The sequence below is a fragment of the Ipomoea nil genome, unplaced genomic scaffold, assembly GCF_001879475.1.
Source record: "Ipomoea nil cultivar Tokyo-kokei standard unplaced genomic scaffold, Asagao_1.1 scaffold1936, whole genome shotgun sequence".
Classification (NCBI taxonomy): Eukaryota; Viridiplantae; Streptophyta; class Magnoliopsida; order Solanales; family Convolvulaceae; genus Ipomoea; species Ipomoea nil.
In genome coordinates this window covers 2,182,549-2,204,784 of record NW_017618364.1, presented here as the reverse complement: position 1 = coordinate 2,204,784, position 22,236 = coordinate 2,182,549, and the positions used below count along the sequence as shown (strand labels likewise).

At 36.1% G+C, this 22,236-nt stretch overlaps 1 protein-coding gene across 1 annotated transcript; it reads left to right on the top strand.

Annotated features, from left to right (window-relative positions):
• Positions 1-1,082: 1,082 nt before the first annotated feature.
• LOC109146706 (TMV resistance protein N-like) lies at positions 1,083-13,743 on the top strand. Its single transcript, XM_019294361.1, has 6 exons — positions 1,083-1,601; positions 1,973-3,101; positions 3,232-3,507; positions 3,611-4,828; positions 4,962-5,535; positions 13,733-13,743. Coding segments are annotated over exons 1-6 (3,687 nt in total). The 5' UTR covers positions 1,083-1,113; the 3' UTR covers positions 13,735-13,743.
• The last annotated feature ends 8,493 nt before the right edge of the window (positions 13,744-22,236 follow it).

The following is a 22,236-nucleotide window of genomic DNA, read 5'->3' as shown; positions in this document are numbered from 1 at the left end:
ACAATTACAAAACTCTATGTTCATAATTTTCAATGTTCATATTCCCAATTGTTGAACTCTATATTCACAAATCACTTAACTATATGTTCATAATTTGATAACTATACAGTTTAGAAATTATGAATCTATAGTATAGAAATTATGAATCTATCGTATAAAAATTATGAATTTATAGTATAGAATTTATGCATCTATAGTATAGAAATTATGAATCTATCGTATAGAAATTATGGATCCAATTCTGTGTGCACCTTGCATGGTGCACACGGTTTCACAGCATAACGCTCCTCTTATTTTTTGAGCAATTTTATTTATATCCAATATAATTTTAGTTCTAGCCCCACTCCACAATGGGTTTGTCATTTGGTAATTTAAAATAACGAATAAACATTTATAAAGTAACTTCTTGTATATCAAATATTTAGCAATTTTATATTGGAATGTCTAAGACAAGTCGTCCATTGAATTTAACAATCTTCTACACTCGTTTTCCTAGCTCAACTCTTTAAATTTTTTGTGTAATTTCTACTACTACTAAGACATACACTAGCTTTAAAGAATGAAATAATTAGATCAAATTAAAATTTAAGTCATTTAATATTAATTTTTATTCAACAATTTATTGTATTATTTGTTTAATAATATTTAGATATTAAGTTAAAATCACTTTTTGGAAAAAATTAAAGAATCAAGAAACTACTAATTGAGTGTTGGTTGACAATTTTTATGCTAGCTAAAAGATCTAATTTTTGATTTGATTAATAATTTTGTGGTTGAAAATTTGTTAGTACTAGCCCCACACTGATAGTGTTCACATTGACAATTATATTGTTTTATTTACCAGTAATAACGATACGTTATGTTATATCACAAAAAAAAAAAAAAAAATTAATTTAATTTATTAGAGTGACATATTCAAATTGAGAAGTTGTATCCTAAGATAACGCGTGGGAATATGTCTAATTAAATTATTATATACTTTGAAATGTCTAAGTCCTCGCTGCTGATGTGCTACACGCGTTTTCAAAGCTCTTTAAATAAATCTTTAGTTCATAGCTCCAAAGGCAAGCTGCTAGAAATCCAGACAGATAGTATACTCAGATTTCGACGAGTATGGAATCATGTTCATCATCATCTTCGTCGTATGCTCGCATGAAGTATGATGTTTTCTTGAGTTTTAGGGGTGAGACACGAGGATCATTTTCTGATCATCTCTATGCAAATTTGAAGCGGGCTGGAGTTAACACATTTCGGGATGATGAATCGATCCGGAGAGGCGAGGATATTTCTGTTGAGCTGTCAAGGGCCATAGAGGAGTCGAGGATATCCATCATCGTATTCTCCAAAGACTATGCTGCATCCCGATGGTGTCTAGATGAGCTTGTGAAGATCATGGAATGTAAACAGAAGTTGAATCAGATTGTTTTTCCCATATTCTATAATGTTGATCCTTCCGAGGTTCGCAAACAAACAAGCACGTTTGGTGATGCATTGACTCTACACAGACAACGATTTGGAGATCAAAAGGTTAATGGGTGGAAAGATGCACTCACTGCCGCTGCTAACATGTCCGGATGGGATTTGCAAACCATGTCAAATGGGTAATCCTAACTCTTTTGATTTCTTTTTATTGGTTGATATTTGCCTGGCGCACTTACTAATATAGTAAATTCATATTTATGGGAATTTTTAATTATAAAAATTTAAAAATAATTGAAGAAAAATCAATTATACGGAGTATTAATTTATTGATTATACATAAATATAATTTTTTTTGAACTTATAGTTTTTGACGAATTATATTTGTTGGTTAATTAATAGAAAATACGTAATTTTTGTTTAATGTCTGCTGTCGTGTTTTCAATTTGTTTCTTAATTTTGTGTTTTAGGCCTTCCTTTTATTTTATTTTTTTTTTTCATATCAATGTATGCACAAAGATTAATTTATGCAATAAATTTAAAATTTGATTAGGTATGAGTCAAACTTCATTGAGGTGATTACTAAAGAAGCGCTACGAGTGTTAAATTTTATGCCTATGAATGTTGCAAAGCATCCCGTTGGACTTGATTCTCATGTTAAAGAAGTCCTTGATTTATTAAAAATTCAAACAAGTGATGGTGTTCGGATGATTGGAATTTTTGGTATGGGTGGTGTTGGGAAATCAACCCTTGCTAAAGCTATATACAATCAGTTGATCATGAGTTTTCAAGGGTTTGAAGGTAGTTGCTTTGTTGCAAATATTAGACAAGAAGTTTCTAATAAGGGACGACACAATGGTCTAGTTGGTTTACAAGAGAAACTTCTTCACAAAACACTCAAGAGAAAGAATTTTGAAATTGATAATGTTGATGAAGGAATAAGTTTAATCAAAGCAAGGCTACAATCCAAAAGGGTTCTTATTGTTCTTGATGACATAGACCACATAAGTCAATTAGAATCATTAGTAGGTCAACGAAATTGGTTTGGTTCAGGTAGTACAATTATTATAACAACTAGAGATGTTCACTTGTTGAGTGAGCTTGGAACACAAGAGAAGTACAAGGTCAAAACATTAAGCATTGATGATTCTTTGCAACTCTTATGTTGGCATGCTTTTGGTGTTCCTATAGCATTACAGGAGTATACTAAACTATCCAAAACGGTAGCAAGTTATACTGGGGGACTTCCATTAGCACTTACCATTATAGGCTCTCATTTGCGTGGAAGATCGGTGCAAGAGTGGATTGAAGATATTGAGAAATTAAGAAGGAATCCTCATGACGATATTCAAACAATTCTTGAAATAAGCTATGATGCACTTGATGGTGATACTAAAAACGTCTTTCTTGATATTGCTTGTTTTTTTGTTGGGCATGACAAAAAATACGTTGCTATGATATTGGAAGCTTGTGGTTTTCATGCTGAAAGTGGAATTAGACGTTTGATAGAAAGATGTTTGTTAACAACAGATGGAGATAGAGTAATTAAAAAGCTTGAGATGCATGATTTAGTACGGGATATGGGAAAAGAAATTGTTCGAAAGGAATCTCCAAGAAGTCCTGGCAAACGAAGTAGATTGGTAGACCCAAATATTGTTTTTGATGTTCTACAAGGTAACAAGGTAAAACATTTTTTTTTTTTTTTGGTACTTGAGTTATTAATCTATTTCATTTGCTTGTAGTACTAAGTTTTATTAAAAATATGAAAGATTTTAGAGTATCTAACATATTGCTACATCAAACACTTTTTAGGGCACAAAAGCAATTGAAGGGATGATCATAAACTCTAACATGTTAAAGAATGTGCCTTTGAGTATGGAAGTATTCACAAGGATGGTAAATTTGCGAATACTCATATTTGATGGTGTGCTTCTTAGAGGATCATTTAAATATTTGTCCAATGAGCTTAGGCTTTTAAGGTTGCGTAATTGCCATTTAAGTCACATACAATCAGATTTTCATTGTGCGAAACTTGTTGAGTTAGACTTGAGCAATAGCAATATCGAAGAATTTCAACCCAATATGCAGGTTAGTATGTCTAATACTTAATTATTTTAACATTGAATATTTGCTATGAACTTTTGATTAAAAAATAGAAATGCATTAAAACCTCTCTATTTTATTTTAACAGCATTTTGTATGCTTGAGGATGTTAAAGATCAATGGTTGTAAACAACTTAAGAGTACACCAAACTTTACTGGGGCACAAAGTCTTGAAGAAATATCTTTCGTATGTTGTTCAAATTTGGCGAATGTGCACCCATCAATTGGAAGTTTGGAGCGGCTTGTTGGGTTAAATTTGGGGGGATGCAAGAAATTGAAGGTGCTTCCAAGTAGTATTTGCAAGTTAAAATCACTTGAGAAGTTACTGTTAATTGGTTGCAAGAATTTGAGGGAGCTTCCAAATGACATTGGAAAATTAGAGCAACTAAGAGATTTAAATGCTGTAAAAACTGGTATCTCACATTTACCCATTTCTTTGGGATGTTTGAGAAATCTAGAGTACCTAAACCTGACAAACGAGGTGGGTTCAGTAGCTGTAGGTTTTTTTCCATCTTCAACTGCAAATTTATGCGCATTGAAATGGCTGAGAGTGAGTTTTAACAAATCGCAGCAAGTAGTAAATCTTCCAATTGCTCTTGGGAGTTTGACCTCGTTGACAGATTTAGAGTTATCAGGAATTTGGTATCTTGAAAGCCTATCGTTGGACCTTTGTCATCTCTCCAATTTGATATGCCTCTTCCTCAAGGATTTGCAAAATCTTAGAGCACTTTTAAAACTTCCACCTAGTTTGGTGCGTCTTCAGGTAATAGATTGTGAGTCATTAGAAAAAATAGTAGATATATCAAACTTGAGAGGACTTGATTTGTTGATTATTAGGGACTGCCAAAGTTTGGTTGAGTTTTCAGGTTTAGAGAGTCTTGAATCCTTACAATTTCTTATAATAGCACATCGCAAAGCTCTAACTATCCCTTATAACTATTTGCATGAATACCTACAAATTGCTCTTGGAAGTTTGACCTCATTGGAATCTTTAGATTTATCGGGGTGTGGCTATCATCTTCAAAGCCTTCCCTTTAGCCTTTCTCATCTTTCTAATTTGAAATATCTCAGTTTGATTGATTGGCAAAATCTAAGAGCATTGCTACAACTTCCTCTTAGTTTGGAGATTCTCTATGCAAACAATTGTGTGTCGTTGGAAAAAATACAAAATTTGAAAAGACTGAGAAGGTTGTATATTTCCAATTGTAAAAGTTTGGTTGAGCTTCCAAGATGGGAGAGTCTTGAATCTATTGAGATAAGAAATTGCAGTGGTTTGAGGATTCCTTCGGTTGAAAATTGGTTCCAGGTTAGTTAAGTTTTGTTCTGATCCCCTCCCTCATATGTCTGATTTGGTTATATATACATATATAAATAAATCGATGGTAGTGGTTTTGATATTTGATTGTATAATAATAATAACGATAATGATGATGATGTAGGCATGTTCTGAAGGTAATTCTGTCCAGATTTCGCTTGAAGTCTTTACAGATTGTGTAAGTTGCAGTATTCCAAGAGTTTTGGGGCATACACCCATTAACATCCTTAATTGTGGTTTTGTTGGTAATGAGTTTGATGGAGTTGGTGTTGGTGTTAGTGTGAGAAGCAAAAGTAATGGTGCTTGGATCGTAAAGGAACCTCAGGAATATTTTAAGTTTAATTTGTATGAGGGAATTGAATTTGAGGTGGAAACAAGGATTGGAGAAGTATTGGAGGTGTATGCTCATTTCCATACTGTGCAGAAGAAGATGCAGCTTTGTTTATTTGAAATACATAGAAACTTAGATGGAGAAGTGCGTTTCTTTCCATCCACAAGAGGCTTCGTAAAAATTGAAAATGATGATGGAACAACAGAAAATGAAATTAGAATAATGGCGGGGGTACAAGAAAGTGATGATTCTTCAACAAGTAGTACTAGTGTAGGTGTAGAAGAAGAAGAGCAGAAGAATTATGGTTGGATCATGAGAAGAAGATTTTGCAGAAGCATTATTGGGGAGTTTCTCCTAAAGTGTTTTTGTTGGGATTTCATGTGTAGATAGCTAGGGAGTGGATGCAGATATGATTTCCATCCTCTGATCTGATCTAGGTATGTATGTTCAACTGACTGATCTGGTCTCTATCATTTCAATTCTTCTTTGATAGATGATTTGGTGTGCATGTTTATATTATATTTTATTATAGTAGCCGAGGTAGTAATAATAATTAGAATACATATTAATTAACTGTATCTTATATTAATTCCATAATTAATATAATATAGGTGATGGATATATTGAAGACAGACCCGACTTGGAGAGAAGTAGAGGCGACCCAGGCTAGGGGTGGCCTCCAGCACGGGGCAGCCTCGGCCTAGGCCGGCCTCAGCGGGAGGTGGCCTCGGCGAGAGATGGCCTCAGCCGGGGTGTCCACCTTGTGCGCTACACGCGTGGTCGCGCTCAAGGAGGATCCAACCGCCCACCATATTCTCATGGGGCGGTTAGGAGGAGGCTTTAGTATAAAAAAAACTCATTATTGTCCTGATTAAGACATCTATTATCATTTTTTTTTTTTGCTGGAATGGACATGTCTTATCATGTTCAATCATTACATTTACTTGCAATCTTCCTACAACACTATTATTAATACAAGAATTGTCTCCGCGACATATACTCCTTGTCTTTTTCCTTATATTATCCATTTATTTATTCTTAATATTATCAGGTTTAGTAATTTGGGCTACCCGAATTAATTAAATCTATTAGTAAGTTCTGAAGATGAATGATATATAGTTTCCAGATTTAGCTGCGGGCTTCAGCTGGATGTATACAACAATTTTCCACTACCTTTATTTGTGGTATGTATGTATGTATGTAATGAAGAATTAAGAAGATTATATAGAATAATATCAAATATTAATTAAGCCAAAATAAAATAAATAAAACATTTATTTATTATATTAATTTAATAATAAGAAATCAATTCCCAAAACAATAAATGTTGGCTCCTAGTGCATACATGTCTAAGAAATCCATCATCATTTGAAAGATTCAGAGGAAGATTTCACTTCGTAATTGAAATCAAATCTCAATTTTCAGATGTACTCTTTCAATTTCAAGCTTCAAGCTAAGGTTTTCCATTTCAATTCTTGCATTTATTTTTCCTTGTGATCTTGAATTCTATGCTCATTACTTCAATTGTTGTTTTGATTTTCATTTCAATCATGAGTAGCTAATCATCTCTATGGATTTAGATTGAATTTCTTTGTATGGATGCCTATGTGAATTGAATTGTCAAATCTAGATCTTGCAATGCCTTGATGATGAATATGATTGTGAGAATGACGGATTATGTTGACTCTTGTTTAGTTAGGGCCCAACTTTGCAAGTGGTTATTGGATTTGGTGTCTCATATATGAGAATAGAGTTTTTGTTACGTACTGAAATTTAGTACGCAACGGAAGAAACCTTTCAAGCAGGTTTCTAGTTCTTAACAGTGTTCTAGTCACGACAAACTCCAATTTCACACTTCGAGCATGTGTGGGCTCCAAGAAGAATAACTAAAATAGAAGAATAACAATATATTTCTCTGCTTCCCCATTTTTATATACAGTGGACCTATTTATACTAATTTACTAAAACTTATAATAATTAACCTACTAAAATTATACTGTGGACCATGGTCCAAAACGATTAACATTATAGTGTATCTAAATTGACAATGTCTCACATTTTATTTTTATTATATTATCAACTAAAACTGCAATTAAATTGAAATGAAACTGTAGTTGTGTTGAAATGAAATGGCAGTGTATACAAAATGAAACTGAAAAAAAAATTTCACATATTTGAGTGTATATTGTCCAGCGAAATTGTAGTAATATCAAAATGATACTGTAGTTGTGTTGAAATGAAACTGCAGTGCATATTTGATGTCTGGACCACAATGCATTGTGAACCGCGGTCCACAGTATAATTTGCAACTAACTATACAAGGTAATGATATATTATTATGATATACATATATAATTTTCCTATGCTAATTTAGGCACATTATTAACTCTCTCACTAATTATGTTGCAATCCTAATTATTCTACTAATTCTAGAAATATAATTAATTTTTCCTAATTAAGCTATATAATTACATTTAAGGGCGTATCACTCTCCACTCCTTCAAAAAACACCTTGTGCTCAAGGTGTAGGTATAGAAATGAGCATATTTATGTCTTGATGATACTGCTTGATTGATTTGGCACACGTGGACATCATAGACAACATGTTCACTGGATTGTCCTGTAATAGAATTCCATGTTTGTTTCATGATTTGGACTAATTTGGGAATTATTTCTACTATAAGGTGGATGAGATTTTCTTCCGAAGACACTATTGATATGAAAATGGATTCTTGAAACAATTGGGGAGACTTAATATGTACAATTGTAGTTGCTGCTTTATCTTTAATTGGTGCTTCAATTTGGGTTGAATCCATGCGGGCCGTGGTGTGTTCTCCTGTAGCATTTGGTGCAAGATCTACCTCCTCAGTAAAATTTTTAATTTCTTCTTCATTGGCTTGATGAATTGGATTGTTATGCTGTGCAACCGTGTGCACCATGTATGGTGCACACAGGTCTAGATTCATAATTTCTATACTGTAGATTCATAATTTCTATACAGTAGATTCATAAAATCTATACTGTAGATTCATAATTTATAAATCGTAGATTCATAATTTCTGTACTGTAGATTCATAATTTATGTACTGTACTGTAGATTCATAATTTCTAAACTATATAATTATCAAATTATGAACATATAGTTATGTGATTTGTGAACACAGATTCAACAATTGAGAATATGAACATCGAAAATTATGAACATATAGCTCTATAATTATGAACATATATTTATAAAATTATGAATCTCCAGTATAGAAATTATGAATCTAGATCTGTGTGCAACATGCATTATGCACACAGTTGCACAACATAATTTGCCATTAGTATAGTCCTCACCAACAATTTGATCCCTAAACTAACCAATTTCATTCAATTCTTCCAATTTGCAGATTTCCCACATGTAATCCCAAATTTAAATTATTTTTTAAAAAATAATTATTTAATTTTTTTGTTTTAAAAAGGACTTCCGGCCGGAGACAAAGAAACCTTCTTCGTCTCCACTCGATTTCTTCGTCTCCCTAGCCTGAGAGAAGAAAATAATATAGAGAAAGGAAAACGATGGGTAAAACGGTTTATGTGCCTAAGAATCTGGTTCAGGTCCACAAGGAAGAAAAATAATGTGCAAAGCATCATGTTGGAATTGATTCTCATGTTAGAGAAGTACTTAATTTATTACAAATTCAAACAAATGATGGTATTCGGATGATTGGAATTTTTGGCATGGGTGGTGTCGGAAAATCAACCCTTGCTAAAGCTATATACAATCACTTGATCATGAGTTTTCAAGGGTTTGATCAGAACTAAACTAGTGGATTCTCTTTGGCAGATTCCGCAGCTGCCACCGTTGGAACCAATGAAGCAGGACCTGGAAGAGGAGAAGAAGAATGATAATGAAAAGGTAGTTGCTTTGTTGCAAATATTAGACAAGAAGTTTTTAATAAGGGACGATACAATGGTCTAGTTGGTTTACAAGAAAAACTTCTTTACAAAACACTTAATAGAAAGAATTTTGAAATCGATAATGTTGATGAAGGAATAAGTTTGATCAAAGCAAGGTTGCAATCCAAAAGGGTTCTTATTGTTCTTGATGACATAGACCGCATAAGTCAATTAGACTCATTAGCAGGTCAACGAAATTGGTTTGGTTTAGGTAGTATTATTATAATATCAACTAGAGATGTTCACTTGTTGAGTGAGCTTGGAACACAAGAGAAGTACAAGGTTAAAACATTAAGCATTGATGATTCTTTGCAACTCTTAAGTTGGCATGCTTTGGGTGTTCCTATAGCATTAGAGGAGTATACTGAACTATCCAGAACAATAGTAAGTTATATTGGAGGACTTCCATTAGCACTTACCATTATAGGTTCTCATTTGCGTGGACGATCGGTGCAAGAGTGGATCGAAGATGTTGAGAAATTAAGAAGCAATCCTCATGACGATATTCAAACAGTTCTTGAAATAAGTTATGATGCATTTGATGGTGATACTAAAAACATTTTTCTTGATATTGCTTTTTTTTTTTTTTTTTTTTTTGGGCATGAGAGAAAAGACACTGCTATGATATTAGAAGCTTGTGGTTTTCATGTTGAACGTGGAATCAGAAGTTTGATAGAAAGATGCTTGATAACAAATGATAGAGATAGAGAATTTAGAAAGCTTGAGATGAATAATTTAGTACGGGATATGGGAAGAGAAATTGTTCGAAAGGAATCTCCAAGAAATCCTGGTGAAGGAAGTAGATTGGTGGAGCAAAATGATATTTTTGATGTTCTACAAGGCAAGAAGGTAAAACATTTCCTTTGTACTTGAGTTATTAATCTAGTTCATTTGCTTGTAATACTTAGTTTTATTAAAAATATGATAGATTTTACACTACCTAACATATTGCTACATCAAACACTTTTTTAGGGCATAAAAGTAATTGAAGGGATGATCGTAAACTCTAACATGTTTAAGAATGTGCCTTTGAGTACGGAAGTATTCACAAAGATGGTAAATTTGCAAATACTCTTTTTAGATGGTATGCTTGTTAGAGGATCTTTTAAATATTTGTCCAATGAGCTTAGGCTTTTAAGATTGTGTAATTGACGTTTGAGTCACATACAATCAGATTTTCATTGTGCGAAACTTGTTGAGTTAGACTTGAGCAAAAGCAATATCGAAGAATTTCAACCCAATATGTAGGTTAATATGTCTAATACTTAATTATTTTAACATTGCATATCTGCTAATAACTTTGACTAAAAAATAGATATGCATTAAAACCTCTCTATTTTATTTTAACAGCATTTTGTATGCTTGAGGATGTTAGCACTCGATTATTGTGAACAACTTAAGAGTACACCTATTGTTCTAACTGTTACAAGCAAGGGCTCTCTGTTGAGTTTTGCAGGCAAAATCCCCAGGCTGGAAACACAGCCTTTGTTGAAACATGTTTCAATGGCCAGAATAGGTCAAGAAGCAGATCTAGAATGAAAAGCTCCAGTAATCAAAGTAGGGGAATGCAAATGGAAAGAACTGTGCATCAGAAAAATCAAAGGCAAGAGCAAAGAAAGTCTCAGCGACCTATTGCTCAGCCTCAGTAGAGGCCTGCAGCAGCTACTAAACCTCAAAAAGGCCCTGCCGTAGTTGCACAATCTCAGAAGGGAGCTGCAGTACCCACTCAAATTCAGAAAGGGCCTGCCGTATTCACTCAGCCTCAGAATTTGCTGGCCCCATTGAACACCAAAACATTGAGAAAAATCCGACACAACATGAGAACAATGGGAATGAAGTGTTAATGGAAGAACATGAGGCACCTTTTATCCCTGTTGGGCAGAAAAAGGAAAGAAGAAAAGAAAACAACCAGGGAAGAAAAGAGAAGCTGGAGAAAGAGGAAGGGAAGCTAGAAATTAATTTGGTAATAAAAGACAACCCCTTTAGGCCCCTGAGAGGGCTAAGTGAGGATGAGAAGAAATCTGAGTGGGATCCTGGAGAGAACTGAGGAGAAGTCTGATGATTCTTGCTCACCTTCAATTGAAATCAGTGAGGAGGAGGAAGACTTTATTGGCAGAGAAAAAGACATGGAGGAGGAGGTTGCAAATGATTGTCAAAAAGATGTCTAAGGCACAAAAGAAAAAGATGAGAAAATAGAAAAATTCTGTGAGTGGTGAAAAGAAGGCAAAGGCCTCAGGAGGAGGAGGGGGGCATTGGAGGCCATGATTAGGATCCTTTGTTGGAATGTAAGGGGAGTTGGCTCCCAAGGCTCCCCTTATAGAATAAAAAACTTTGTGAGGGGCTACAAACCAGTGGTTTTATGTTTGATTGAGCCAATGAAGGACATAAGCCAAATGAAATATGTGGTAATGTCCTTAAGCTGGGACATGGGGAAATGTAAAGGAAATGAGAAAATTTGGGTGCTATGGAATGGTGATATCACTATCAAACATGTGGAAATAAAAGAACAATTGATAACAGTTTCAATGGAAAGTGTAATATATGATGGGGAACTGCACATCTCCTTCATATATGCAAATTGTAATTATAGGATAAGAACATAATTGCGGGAAGAATTGGAGCAAAAATTTGAAGGGCCAGTGGGACAAGGATGTTGGGTAGCTGTGGGCGACTTTAATTGTATTCTATCTGCTCAGGAGAAGAAGGGAGGAGTGCCCTATAACATAGCTAAAAGAAAATAATTCCAGCAGTGTGTAGACAAGGGGCTTAAGAGATGTGACCTCCTATGGATCATCATATTCTTGGTGGAATGGAAGAAGTGGGGAACAAGCGGTCTGGAAAAAGATTGAAAAATGCATGATTAATGATAGCTGGGAGGCTAAGCTGAAAACCCACACTCATTACTTATCCAAAACTGGCTCAGACCACTCACCCATGATCACTGAAGTTGAACCACACTTGCAAATAGGAAAAAAAACCATTTATGTACTTGAACATCTGGGGATTGTGAAGGGGGCCTGGGAACTGAGAAAGGGGAATGCTATGTATAGATTCAAAGAAAAATTGAAGAGGGTGAAAAATGACCTAAAAGTCTGGAATTAGAAATCATTTGGGGATATATTTGAGAGGGTTAAGAATTGTAAGGAGAGGATAAAAAAGATTAAGGAGGAGATTCAAAATGCTTGTAATGAGAGACTGTTAGTCCAGTTCAAAAAATCCCAGGGTGAGATGAAAAATGCAATAGCTATTGAAGAAAGGTACTGACAGCAGAAAGCCCATAGGCAGTGGGTTATTGAAGGGGAAAAAAACACTAGGTATTTCCATGGGTTAGTGAGTGAGAGAAGGAAAAAACAAGTGATTCATAAAATAAAAAATTATGAGGAGGTGTGGGTAACTGATCAGGTAGGGATTGCTGACTTAGCTGTTGAGTATTACCAGCAGCTATTCTCAGCAGAAGAGGCTGAGATTGACCTAACTCTATTTCAATGTTTGCAGGGGCAAGTGTCTGAGGAGGAAAACAAAAGCTTGGTGGCTAGGCCCACTGAATTAGAAATAAGGGACAGTGCTTTCAGCATGAATCCCAATAGCTCTGCAGGGCCTGATGGCTTTGGTAGAGGGTCCTACCAAGCTTGTTGGCCTGTTATTAAGAAATATCTTTGCCAGGTTGTCTTTGATTTCTTTGATGGTAAAACTTTAACAAAAAACATGACCCACACAGCAATTGTTCTGCTACCAAAAGTCCAGAACCCAGCCACTTTTTCTGATTATAGGCCAATAAGCCTAAGCAATTTTTGTAATAAGATAATCTCAAAAATCATGGTTGTTAGGCTTTCCAATGTGCTTGCTAAGCTTGTTGGCCCTTATCAGGCTAGGTTTGTTAAGGGCAGAAACATAATTGATAACATTCTTTTAGCTCAGGAGCTTTGCCATGGTATGGAAGCATCCAATGTGGATGTGGTTTTAAAATTGGACATGGAAAAGACATACGATAGGATGTCATGGAAGTGTGTCTTTGCTGTGCTTAGAAAGTTAGGTTTTTGTGAAAAATGGATAGATTTGGTTGATAGGAACATAAACAATATTTGGCATTTTGTCCTAGTGAATGGGAACCAATGTGGTTTTTTTCACTCCACTAGAGGTCTTAGGCAAGGGGATCCACTATCCCCAAGCCTTTTCATTTTGGCTACTGAATTGTTATCTGCTATGCTATGTCAAAATACTATTACTTTCACTCAAGCTAAAGGTGGGCCTTCTGTGAGCCACCTATCCTTTGCTGATGATGTTATCATCTTTACTTGTGGGAAGGGGGAAGCTTGGGAAAAAACAATGAGAACCTTAGAAGCTTATGAGAGTCAGTCTGGACAATTTGTGAATAAACAAAAGAGTGACTTCTATGTGCATGAGGGAGCAAGAAGGGAAACCATTAACAGAATTGAGAGGGTAACAAAATGCAATCACAAAAAGTTTCCTTTCACATACTTAGGATGCCCGGTTTATAAAGGGAGGAAAAAAGTGAGTTTGTTTGCTTCCCTTATGGAAAAGATTGCAGCTAAGTGTAGAGGTTGGCATAGTAGACTGCTCTCTCAAGGGGGCAAGTCTGTCTTGATCAAATTGTTTTGAAGGAAATACCTATGCATATTTTCTCAGCAATAGATCCACCAAAGGCAGTCATAAAACAAATAGAGAAAATCTTGGCAGATTTCTTTTGGGGCAGCTCAGAAGGGAGGCTGAAACATCACTGGAGCTCCTGGGAGTCCATGGCAAAGACAACAGATAGAGGAGGAGTTGGGTTCACAAGTGTGAGAGATATGGTGGCTGCATCTACCACAAAGCTATGGTGGCATTTTAGAACTGATGACACTCTATGGAGAAAATACTTGGAAGCAAAATACTGTGCAAGATCCCACCCAGTCTGCAAAACATGGCAGTATAAAGACTCCCACATTTGGAGGAGAATGGTTGGAGCTAAAGACATAATAGAGAAGGAGATTATCTGGAAAATGGGGGGAGGGGAAGTGAACTTTTGGTGGGACAACTGGTCAGGATTGGGAGCTTTAGCTCTGGCCCTAAACATACATGGCAAGACAAGGGCAAAAGATAAGCTGAAAGATTTTTTCAGAGGTGGAAGATGGGAAATTCCTAACCTTGGGTCTGAAGTGGAAAGTGCAGTGCAGAAAATCAGACTGAATGGAGGGCTACCTGACATTCCTAAATCGAGGCCTGAGAGCAATGTGACCTTTTCTTATGCTGCAGCTAAGAAGTTTGAAAGAGGGGTGAGGGTTTGTACAAGTAATTCACATTGGACAAAGAAAATCTAGATTAAACATGTCCCATGGAAGATGGCCTTTTTGGCTTGGAGAATGTTCAAGAGGAAAATCCCTTTGGATGATGTCTTGGTTAAGTTTGGCTACAACATTGTCTCAAAATGCAGCTGTTGTCAAAATCCAAGTTGTTGCACAACTCAGCATATTTAATTTTATGCACAAGTGAGACAGCTAAGGCAATTTGGAACTACTTTGCAAAATCTCTGGGAATTTCCATACAGATGAGAACCATAGAGCAAGTGTGTCATCAGTGGTGGGGAACAAGGAAAGGAAACAGGCTTGAGAGGTACCTGACAGAGAGACTCCCAATTCTCATTATCTGGGAGCTCTGGGTGAATTTTACCAAAAGCAAATATGGAGGAGAGAAGACATTTATTGCCAGGGTCATCTTCAGAATCATAAAGGATCTAGCAAAATGCATAGAAAGGAGGTGGCCATCATGGGACCCCTTCCCTCTGAATTGGCAAGCAATACTGAAAAGAGTGAAGAGGTTTAAGGTTCAGAGGGTTGTGGAAAGAGATAGCTGGTGCAAGCCCCCAAAAGGATGGATCAAGGTGAACATAGCAATAAGTGAAAGAAGGAAATGCTGCAGTTTCTTCATCAGAAATGCTTTTGGCCAATTCTGTCTAGCTGGGGCCTATTCTAAGGAGATCCAGAACAATTTGAAAAGACTAAAAAAGATAATGATGCAAGATATTTGGGCCTGGTGTAGAAGAAATAAGCTTGACAGAGTTATCTTTGAAGCAGAAGAGAGCCAATTTGCAAGGTGTGAGCTGAACCTTCATGAGGGAGAGGTGAAATACCTTGCCTGCAAGGCCAGTGTTAATTGTGTTGCTACTTGTCTTGCTAATAGATGTGAGGATATGAATGTTGTATTCTGGAAGGCTGGAGGGCTGCCCCAAGGCTTTCATCTTCTTCTTGGACTAGAGGGTTTGCCACACTTTGCATTCATCCTAGGCCAGGACCTTTGCCCCTAAGTTGCTTCTGAGATGCATTCCTCCCAGGCCAGGACCTTTGCCCCTAAGCTGTTTCTGAGATGATGAGCAGTGTTCTTGAGGGTGCTGCAACCTTGTATCATGAGAGGATCACCTGATGAGGGGAAGGGCACTTGCTTCCTTGAGGGTATTCTCTGGATGGATTCTGCAAAAACCTGTACTTGAGAAGGCAAATATCTGAAGCTGAGATGCAACACTGAAAGCAGCCCTGCAAGTCTAAGCATGAGATTAGATTGAATCTGAGACTAGAGGCCTTGATCTAGTTTAAATAAGCTATGTAAGTATTGCTTACCCTCTCTGATTGTGTGTGGTTGTGAATGTCTTTACTTGGCTTGCAGATGTGGTCACCATTGTCTAGCTCAGGTTCCAGCAGGTATCTGTGGTGAAATGAGGAGGTTGGGTGGATTATGACTGTAGAGGAAGGTCTTGCGTAGCACAAACACTGATGTGAGAGTACCCTTGACTGAAATTTTCATGTGGGGGCTGGGTTTGAAGGCTTGTGGTTGAATTCGAATCAGTGATATGAAATAAAGATGAGTGCAAAATCTGCACAAAGGGTTTGAATAGCAAAAACAAATGGAAATGAATTGGTTTGGAAAAATTGAAATCAAAATAAAAGGGAAAAGGTTTTGAATGGCTTGTTGGTTGAGCCACTCTATTGCTTTTGATGGGGGTCACATAGGCTGGCCCCGGTAAAAATGCAGAGCTCTGTACGGGGTTGGGCCGACCTCGTGTAAGGGTAGAGGTCCTAGGTCACAATTGCTTGGTTTATGAGGCAAAATGTCCCCTTTGTGCAAGTGCTTTGGCATCAATTTGGGGTGACGTCTTGTAAGCCAAGGGTGGGTCTCATCGCCTTGAGTGGGGGCATAAGTGGCCTCCCCGGTTAAAACACAGTTCGCTGTGTGGGGGGGGGGGGGGGGGGTTGACCTTGCGCTCTTGGGGTGGGAGCTTGGGGATTTTAGTATAGGGCATTGGTCTCACACTGATGTTTGGGGCAAAGACCTTCCTCTTACAAGATTGGGTTTAGTTAGAATTGCTTGGTGGTTCTACTTGATACATAAGGCTTGAGTCAAGGCAATGGTGAAAGGATCTTCTATCAAGTAAAGGTATCTTGACCAGGGCATTGGAGTGGGTGATGATACTTGAGGGCTAATTCATGCTAGACCATGGCAAATGGTGTTTGGAAGAGATGGGCTTGCCCCTTATCTTTTGCTTAGATTTGTAAGGCCTTTAGGCCATGTAGACTTTGTGGCCGAATGGCCTATGACTTTTGTAGTTAGGATTTGGTCATTTTGTTGACCTTTAGCTTGGTTTGGCTAATTTTGGGCCTCTTGATTGTTGTAGGCTTTGTGCCTTTTAATTATTGATGATATATAGTATCGTAGCTTTTACTGTTTAAAAAAAAAAAAAAAAACCTACGTACGGTTAGCAAAAAAAAAGAAAAAAAAAAAAACTTAGGAGTACACCAAACTTTACTGATGCACACAATCTTCAGGAAATATCCTTCTTATGTTGTTCAAATTTGGCGAATGTGCACCCATCAATTGGAAGTTTGGAGAGGGTTGTTAAGTTAGATTTTTGGTTTTGCAAGAAATTAGAGGGGCTTCCAAGTAGCATTTGCAAGTTAAAATCGCTTGAGAAGTTAGCGTTATCTGGTTGCAAGAATCTGAGGGAGCTTCCAATTGACATTGGAAAATTAGAGCAACTAAGAACATTAGATGCTGTAGAAACTGGTATCTTACATTTTACCCATTTCTTTGGGATGTTTGAGAAATCTAAAGTACCTAGAACTAGAAAAGCTTGAGGGTAGTACAGTAGTTGTTGATTTTTTTCTATCTTCAACTGCGAATTTATGCTCATTGGAAACTCTGACTGTGAGATTCATAAACAAATCGCAGCAGCAAGTAATTCTTCCAATTGCTCTTGGGAGTTTGACCTCATTGACATTTTTACAGTTATCAAGAATTTGGTATCTTGAAAGCCTATTGTTGGACCTTTGTCTTCTCTCCAATTTGAGAAAGCTCGACCTTGAGGATTTGCAAAATCTTAAAGCACTTTTAAAACTTCCACCTAGTTTGGAGCTCAGATTGTGAGTCATTAGAAAAAATAGCAAATATATCCAACTTAAGAAGACTTGAAAGTTTGTATATTGTGGGCTGCAAAAGTTTGGTTGAGCTTTCAGGCTTAGAGAGTCTTGAATCCTTACGATTGCTTACGATAGCACAACACAAAGCTCTGACTATCCCTTATAACTATTTGCAAGAATGCCTACAAATAATCGTTCTTGGAAATTTGACCTCATTGGAATCTTTAGATTTATCAGGGTGTGGCTATCATCTTCAAAGCCTACCATTCAGCCTTTCTCATCTTTCTAATTTGAAAAGTCTCAATTTGAATGATTGGCAAAATCTAAGAGCATTGCTACAACTTCCACTTTGTTTGCAGCATCTCTCTGCAAAAAATTGTGTGTCATTGGAAAAAATAGAAAACTTGAAAAGACTGAAAAAGGTTGAATATTCCCAATTGCAAAAGTTTTGTTGAGCTTCCAAGATGGGAGTCTTAAATCTGTTGATATAAGAAATTGCAGTGGTTTGAGGATTCCTTCGGTTGAAAATTGGTTCCAGGTTAGTTAAGTTATGTTCCGATCCCCACCCTCATCTTTGTTTGATTTGGTTAATTATATAATAATAATAATAATAATTGTAAGTGTACATATTTTGTACACATTAAACCTATGATTGGCTAATTTATTTTTATAAGTCATAGTCTTAGGTTTAAACAAAAAACTCTTGGACCATTGTTACTTTTCATAAGAGACTTTTTTGGGTGGTTCACAATTAATGTCTATGAAGAGGAAGTCAGCTATGAATGTATGGTTCAAGCATATTATGGGAATCTAAATTAAATGAATGGCAGAGAATGAATCAAGCATGGAATGAGGCAAATCACGTGGCTGTCTGATGGAAGGGATATTGCTATAAATAGGAAGGTTACTAGTTGTGGAATGTTGCCTTTTTGAGACTTACTATTTTGAGAAGTGAACACAGCTAACGAATTGAGAATTACTTATATTATTATTTTGCTGAGCTACTGTCTGCGCCTGACTCAGTTGAAGTACTGTTCGAAGGTTATCAAGGCATGCATGTCACGGTCCAGGTTGGATGTTAGGAAGGTTGTTTGTAGTATGGTAGCTAAGACTGTGACAGTCTAATGTACTGTTTTATTGTAAAACTCCTTGGTGAACATCTATAGTGGATTGGACAGACGTGGGTTGCCCCGCAGACGTAGGAGAAGTGCTCCGAACTGCGTAACAAATCTTTGTGTACTTGATTTAATTACTGTTTTTATTTTCTGTTATTTACTGTCACTAAATAACAAAAATTAATCGGTCAAAATTTAATATAAGTATAAAAATCAAGTAGAAGTTTCAGGTTCGGTTAGTTTAAGGTTCACGGCATTATTTCAATTGGTATCAGAGCCTGTAGGCTTAAGTTACTAGTCTTTCGATCTGGCTATTACGTGTTCCTTATTTTTAAGTGTTCAGCGGTTTTCAATTCTGTTCTTCCTATTATTACTTTCTTCAATCTCACTGGTTGCTAAGTGTTTCAGAATGGAAAGATTCAGGCCACTTCCCCAGCTTACAGGTGACAACTACGCATATTGGAAGGCTCGAACAAGAACTCACCTTAAAGCTCAAGGAGATCAGGTTTGGCGGGCGGTACTGACCGGTTGGACACCACCTACAAAACCTGGAGAAAATGACGGTGATCCACCAGTGATAAAACCTGAAACCGAGAGAACTCAAGCTGAAATTACCACTGCTGGATATAACGATAAGGCTCTTGACACAATCTATTCCTTAATGCACGAAAATCAATTTTCATTGGTTACAGGTATTGATTGTGCAAAAACGGCGTGGGAAATACTCGAAACCACCTATGAAGGTACAAGTTCAGTTAAACAGTCAAAGCTTCAGCTGGTAAAAACTGAATTTGAGGGACTTCGTATGAACGAGGACGAAGATATTGCGAGTTTTCATGAACGCATACAAGAGTTAGCTAATCGAGCTACAATTCTTGGAAAACCTTTTTCCCAACAAAAACTTGTCAAAAAAATCCTAAGATCTTTACCTCCGAGATTCAGGATGAAGGTAACTGCTATTCAAGAACATGATGGCTGGGAGAACAAATCAGTGGCTCAACTAATGGGCAATCTTCGAACCTACGAAATGGAAATTCTTACTGATCACACCAAAAAGCAAAAGACAGTTGCATTTGTCGCTGAAGAACATGATGATACCGCTAACCCAGACGAATCAGGTGATGATCCAGTTGCATTTTTGACTAAACAATTTTCTAATTTTTTGAAACAGGTATCTCAGAAGAATTCACAAAACAAAAATTTTCAAAAAGGAGCAAGCTCAAACATGTTGAAAACTGGTACAAAAACTGGCATGTCAAACTCAAAACCTGCTGCCTCACGTCCAGCCCGCTCCAAGGAAAAATCAAACAACAAAGGAATAAAATGTTACGAGTGTGAGGGCTTTGGTCATGTTCAAGCTGAATGTCCAACTTATCTTAGGCGAAAGAAGTCCATGACAGCCACAACTTGGAGTGATGGCGCGAACCTGAATCAGAAGCTGCTGACTCTGACGCAGAAGAAATGTTCGGTAATTTTGTAGCTTTTACTGCTAGAGTTGCGACATGTTCAAATCTCAATTTTCAGATGTACTCTTTCAATTTCAAGCTTCAAGCTAAGGTTTTCCATTTCAATTCTTGCATTTATTTTTCCTTGTGATCTTGAATTCTATGCTCATTACTTCAATTGTTGTTTTGATTTTCATTTCAATCATGAGTAGCTAATCATCTCTACGGATTTAGATTGAATTTCTTTGTATGGATGCCTATGTGAATTGAATTGTCAAATCTAGGTCTTGCAATGCCTTGATGATGAATATGATTGTCAGAATGGCGGATTATGTTGACTCTTGTTTAGTTAGGGCCCAACTTTGCAAGTGGTTATTGGATTTGGTGTCTCATATATGAGAATAGAGTTTTTGTTACGTACTGAAATTTAGTACGCAACGGAAGAAAGTAAGAAACCTTTCAAGCAGGTTTCTAGTTCTTAACCGTGTTCTAGTCACGACAAACTCTAATTTCACACTTCGAGCATGTGTGGGCTCCAAGAAGAATAACTAAAATAGAAGAATAACAATATATTTCTCTGTTTCCCCATTTTTATATACAGTGGACATATTTATACTAATTTACTAAAACTTATAATAATTAACCTACTAAAATTATACTCAGCAATTATACTGTGGACCATGGTCCAAAACGATAGACATTATAGTGTATCTAAATTGACAATGTCTCACATTTTGTTTTTATTATATTATCAACTAAAACTGCAATTAAATTGAAATGAAACTGTAGTTGTGTTGAAATGAAACGGCAGTATATATAAAATGAAACTAAAAAAAAAAATCACATATTTGACTGTATATTGTCCAGCGAAATTGTAGTAATATCAAAATGATACTGTAGTTGTGTTGAAATGAAACTGCAGTGTATATTTGATGTCTGGACCACAATGCATTGTGAACCGCGGTCCACAGTATAATTTGCCACTAACTATACAAGGTAATGATATATTATTATGATATACATATATAATTTCCCTATGCTAATTTAGGCACAATATTAACTCTCTCACTAATTATGTTGCAATCCTAATTATTCTACTAATTCTAGAAACATAATTAATTTTTCCTAATTAAGCTATATAATTACATTTAAGAGCGTATCACTCTGCAGTCCTTGAAAACACCTTGTCCTCAAGGTGTAGGTATGGAAATGAGCATATTTATGTCTTGATGCTTGATTGATTTGGCACACGTGGACATCATAGACAACATGTTCACTGGATTGCCCTGTAATAGAATTCCATGTTGGTGTCATGATTTGGACTAATTTGGGAATTATTTCTATTATAAGGTGGATGAGATTTTCTTCCAAAGACACTATTGATATGAAAATGGATTCTTGAAACAATTGGGGAGACTTAATATGTACAATTGTAGTTGCTGCTTTATCTTTAATTGGTGCTTCAATTTGGGCTGAATCCATGTGGGACGTGGTGTGTTCTCCTGTAGCATTTCGTGCAAGATCTACCTCCTCAGTAAAATTTTTAATTTCTTCTTCATTGGCTTGATGAATTGGATTGTTATGTTGTGCAACCGTGTGCACCATGTATGGTGCACACAGGTCTAGATTCATAATTTCTATACTGTAGATTCATAATTTCTATACAGTAGATTCATAAAATCTATACTGTAGATTCATAATTTATAAATCGTAGATTCATAATTTATAAATCGTAGATTCATAATTTATAAATCGTAGATTCATAATTTCTATACAGTAGATTCATAATTTCTATACTGTAGATTCATAATTTATGTACTGTACTGTAGATTCATAATTTCTAAACTATATAATTATCAAATTATGAACATATAGTTATGTGATTTGTGAATACAGAGTTCAACAATTGAGAATATGAAAATCGAAAATATGAACATATAGCTCTATAATTATGAACTTATATTTATAAAATTATGAATCTACAGTATAGAAATTATGAATCTAGATCCGTGTGCAGCATGCATTGTGCACACAGTTGCACAACATAATTTGCCATTAGTATAGTCCTCACAAACAATTTGATCCCTAAACTAACCAATTTCATTCAATTCTTTCAATTTGCATGTTTCCCACATGTAATCCCAAATTTAAATTATTTTTT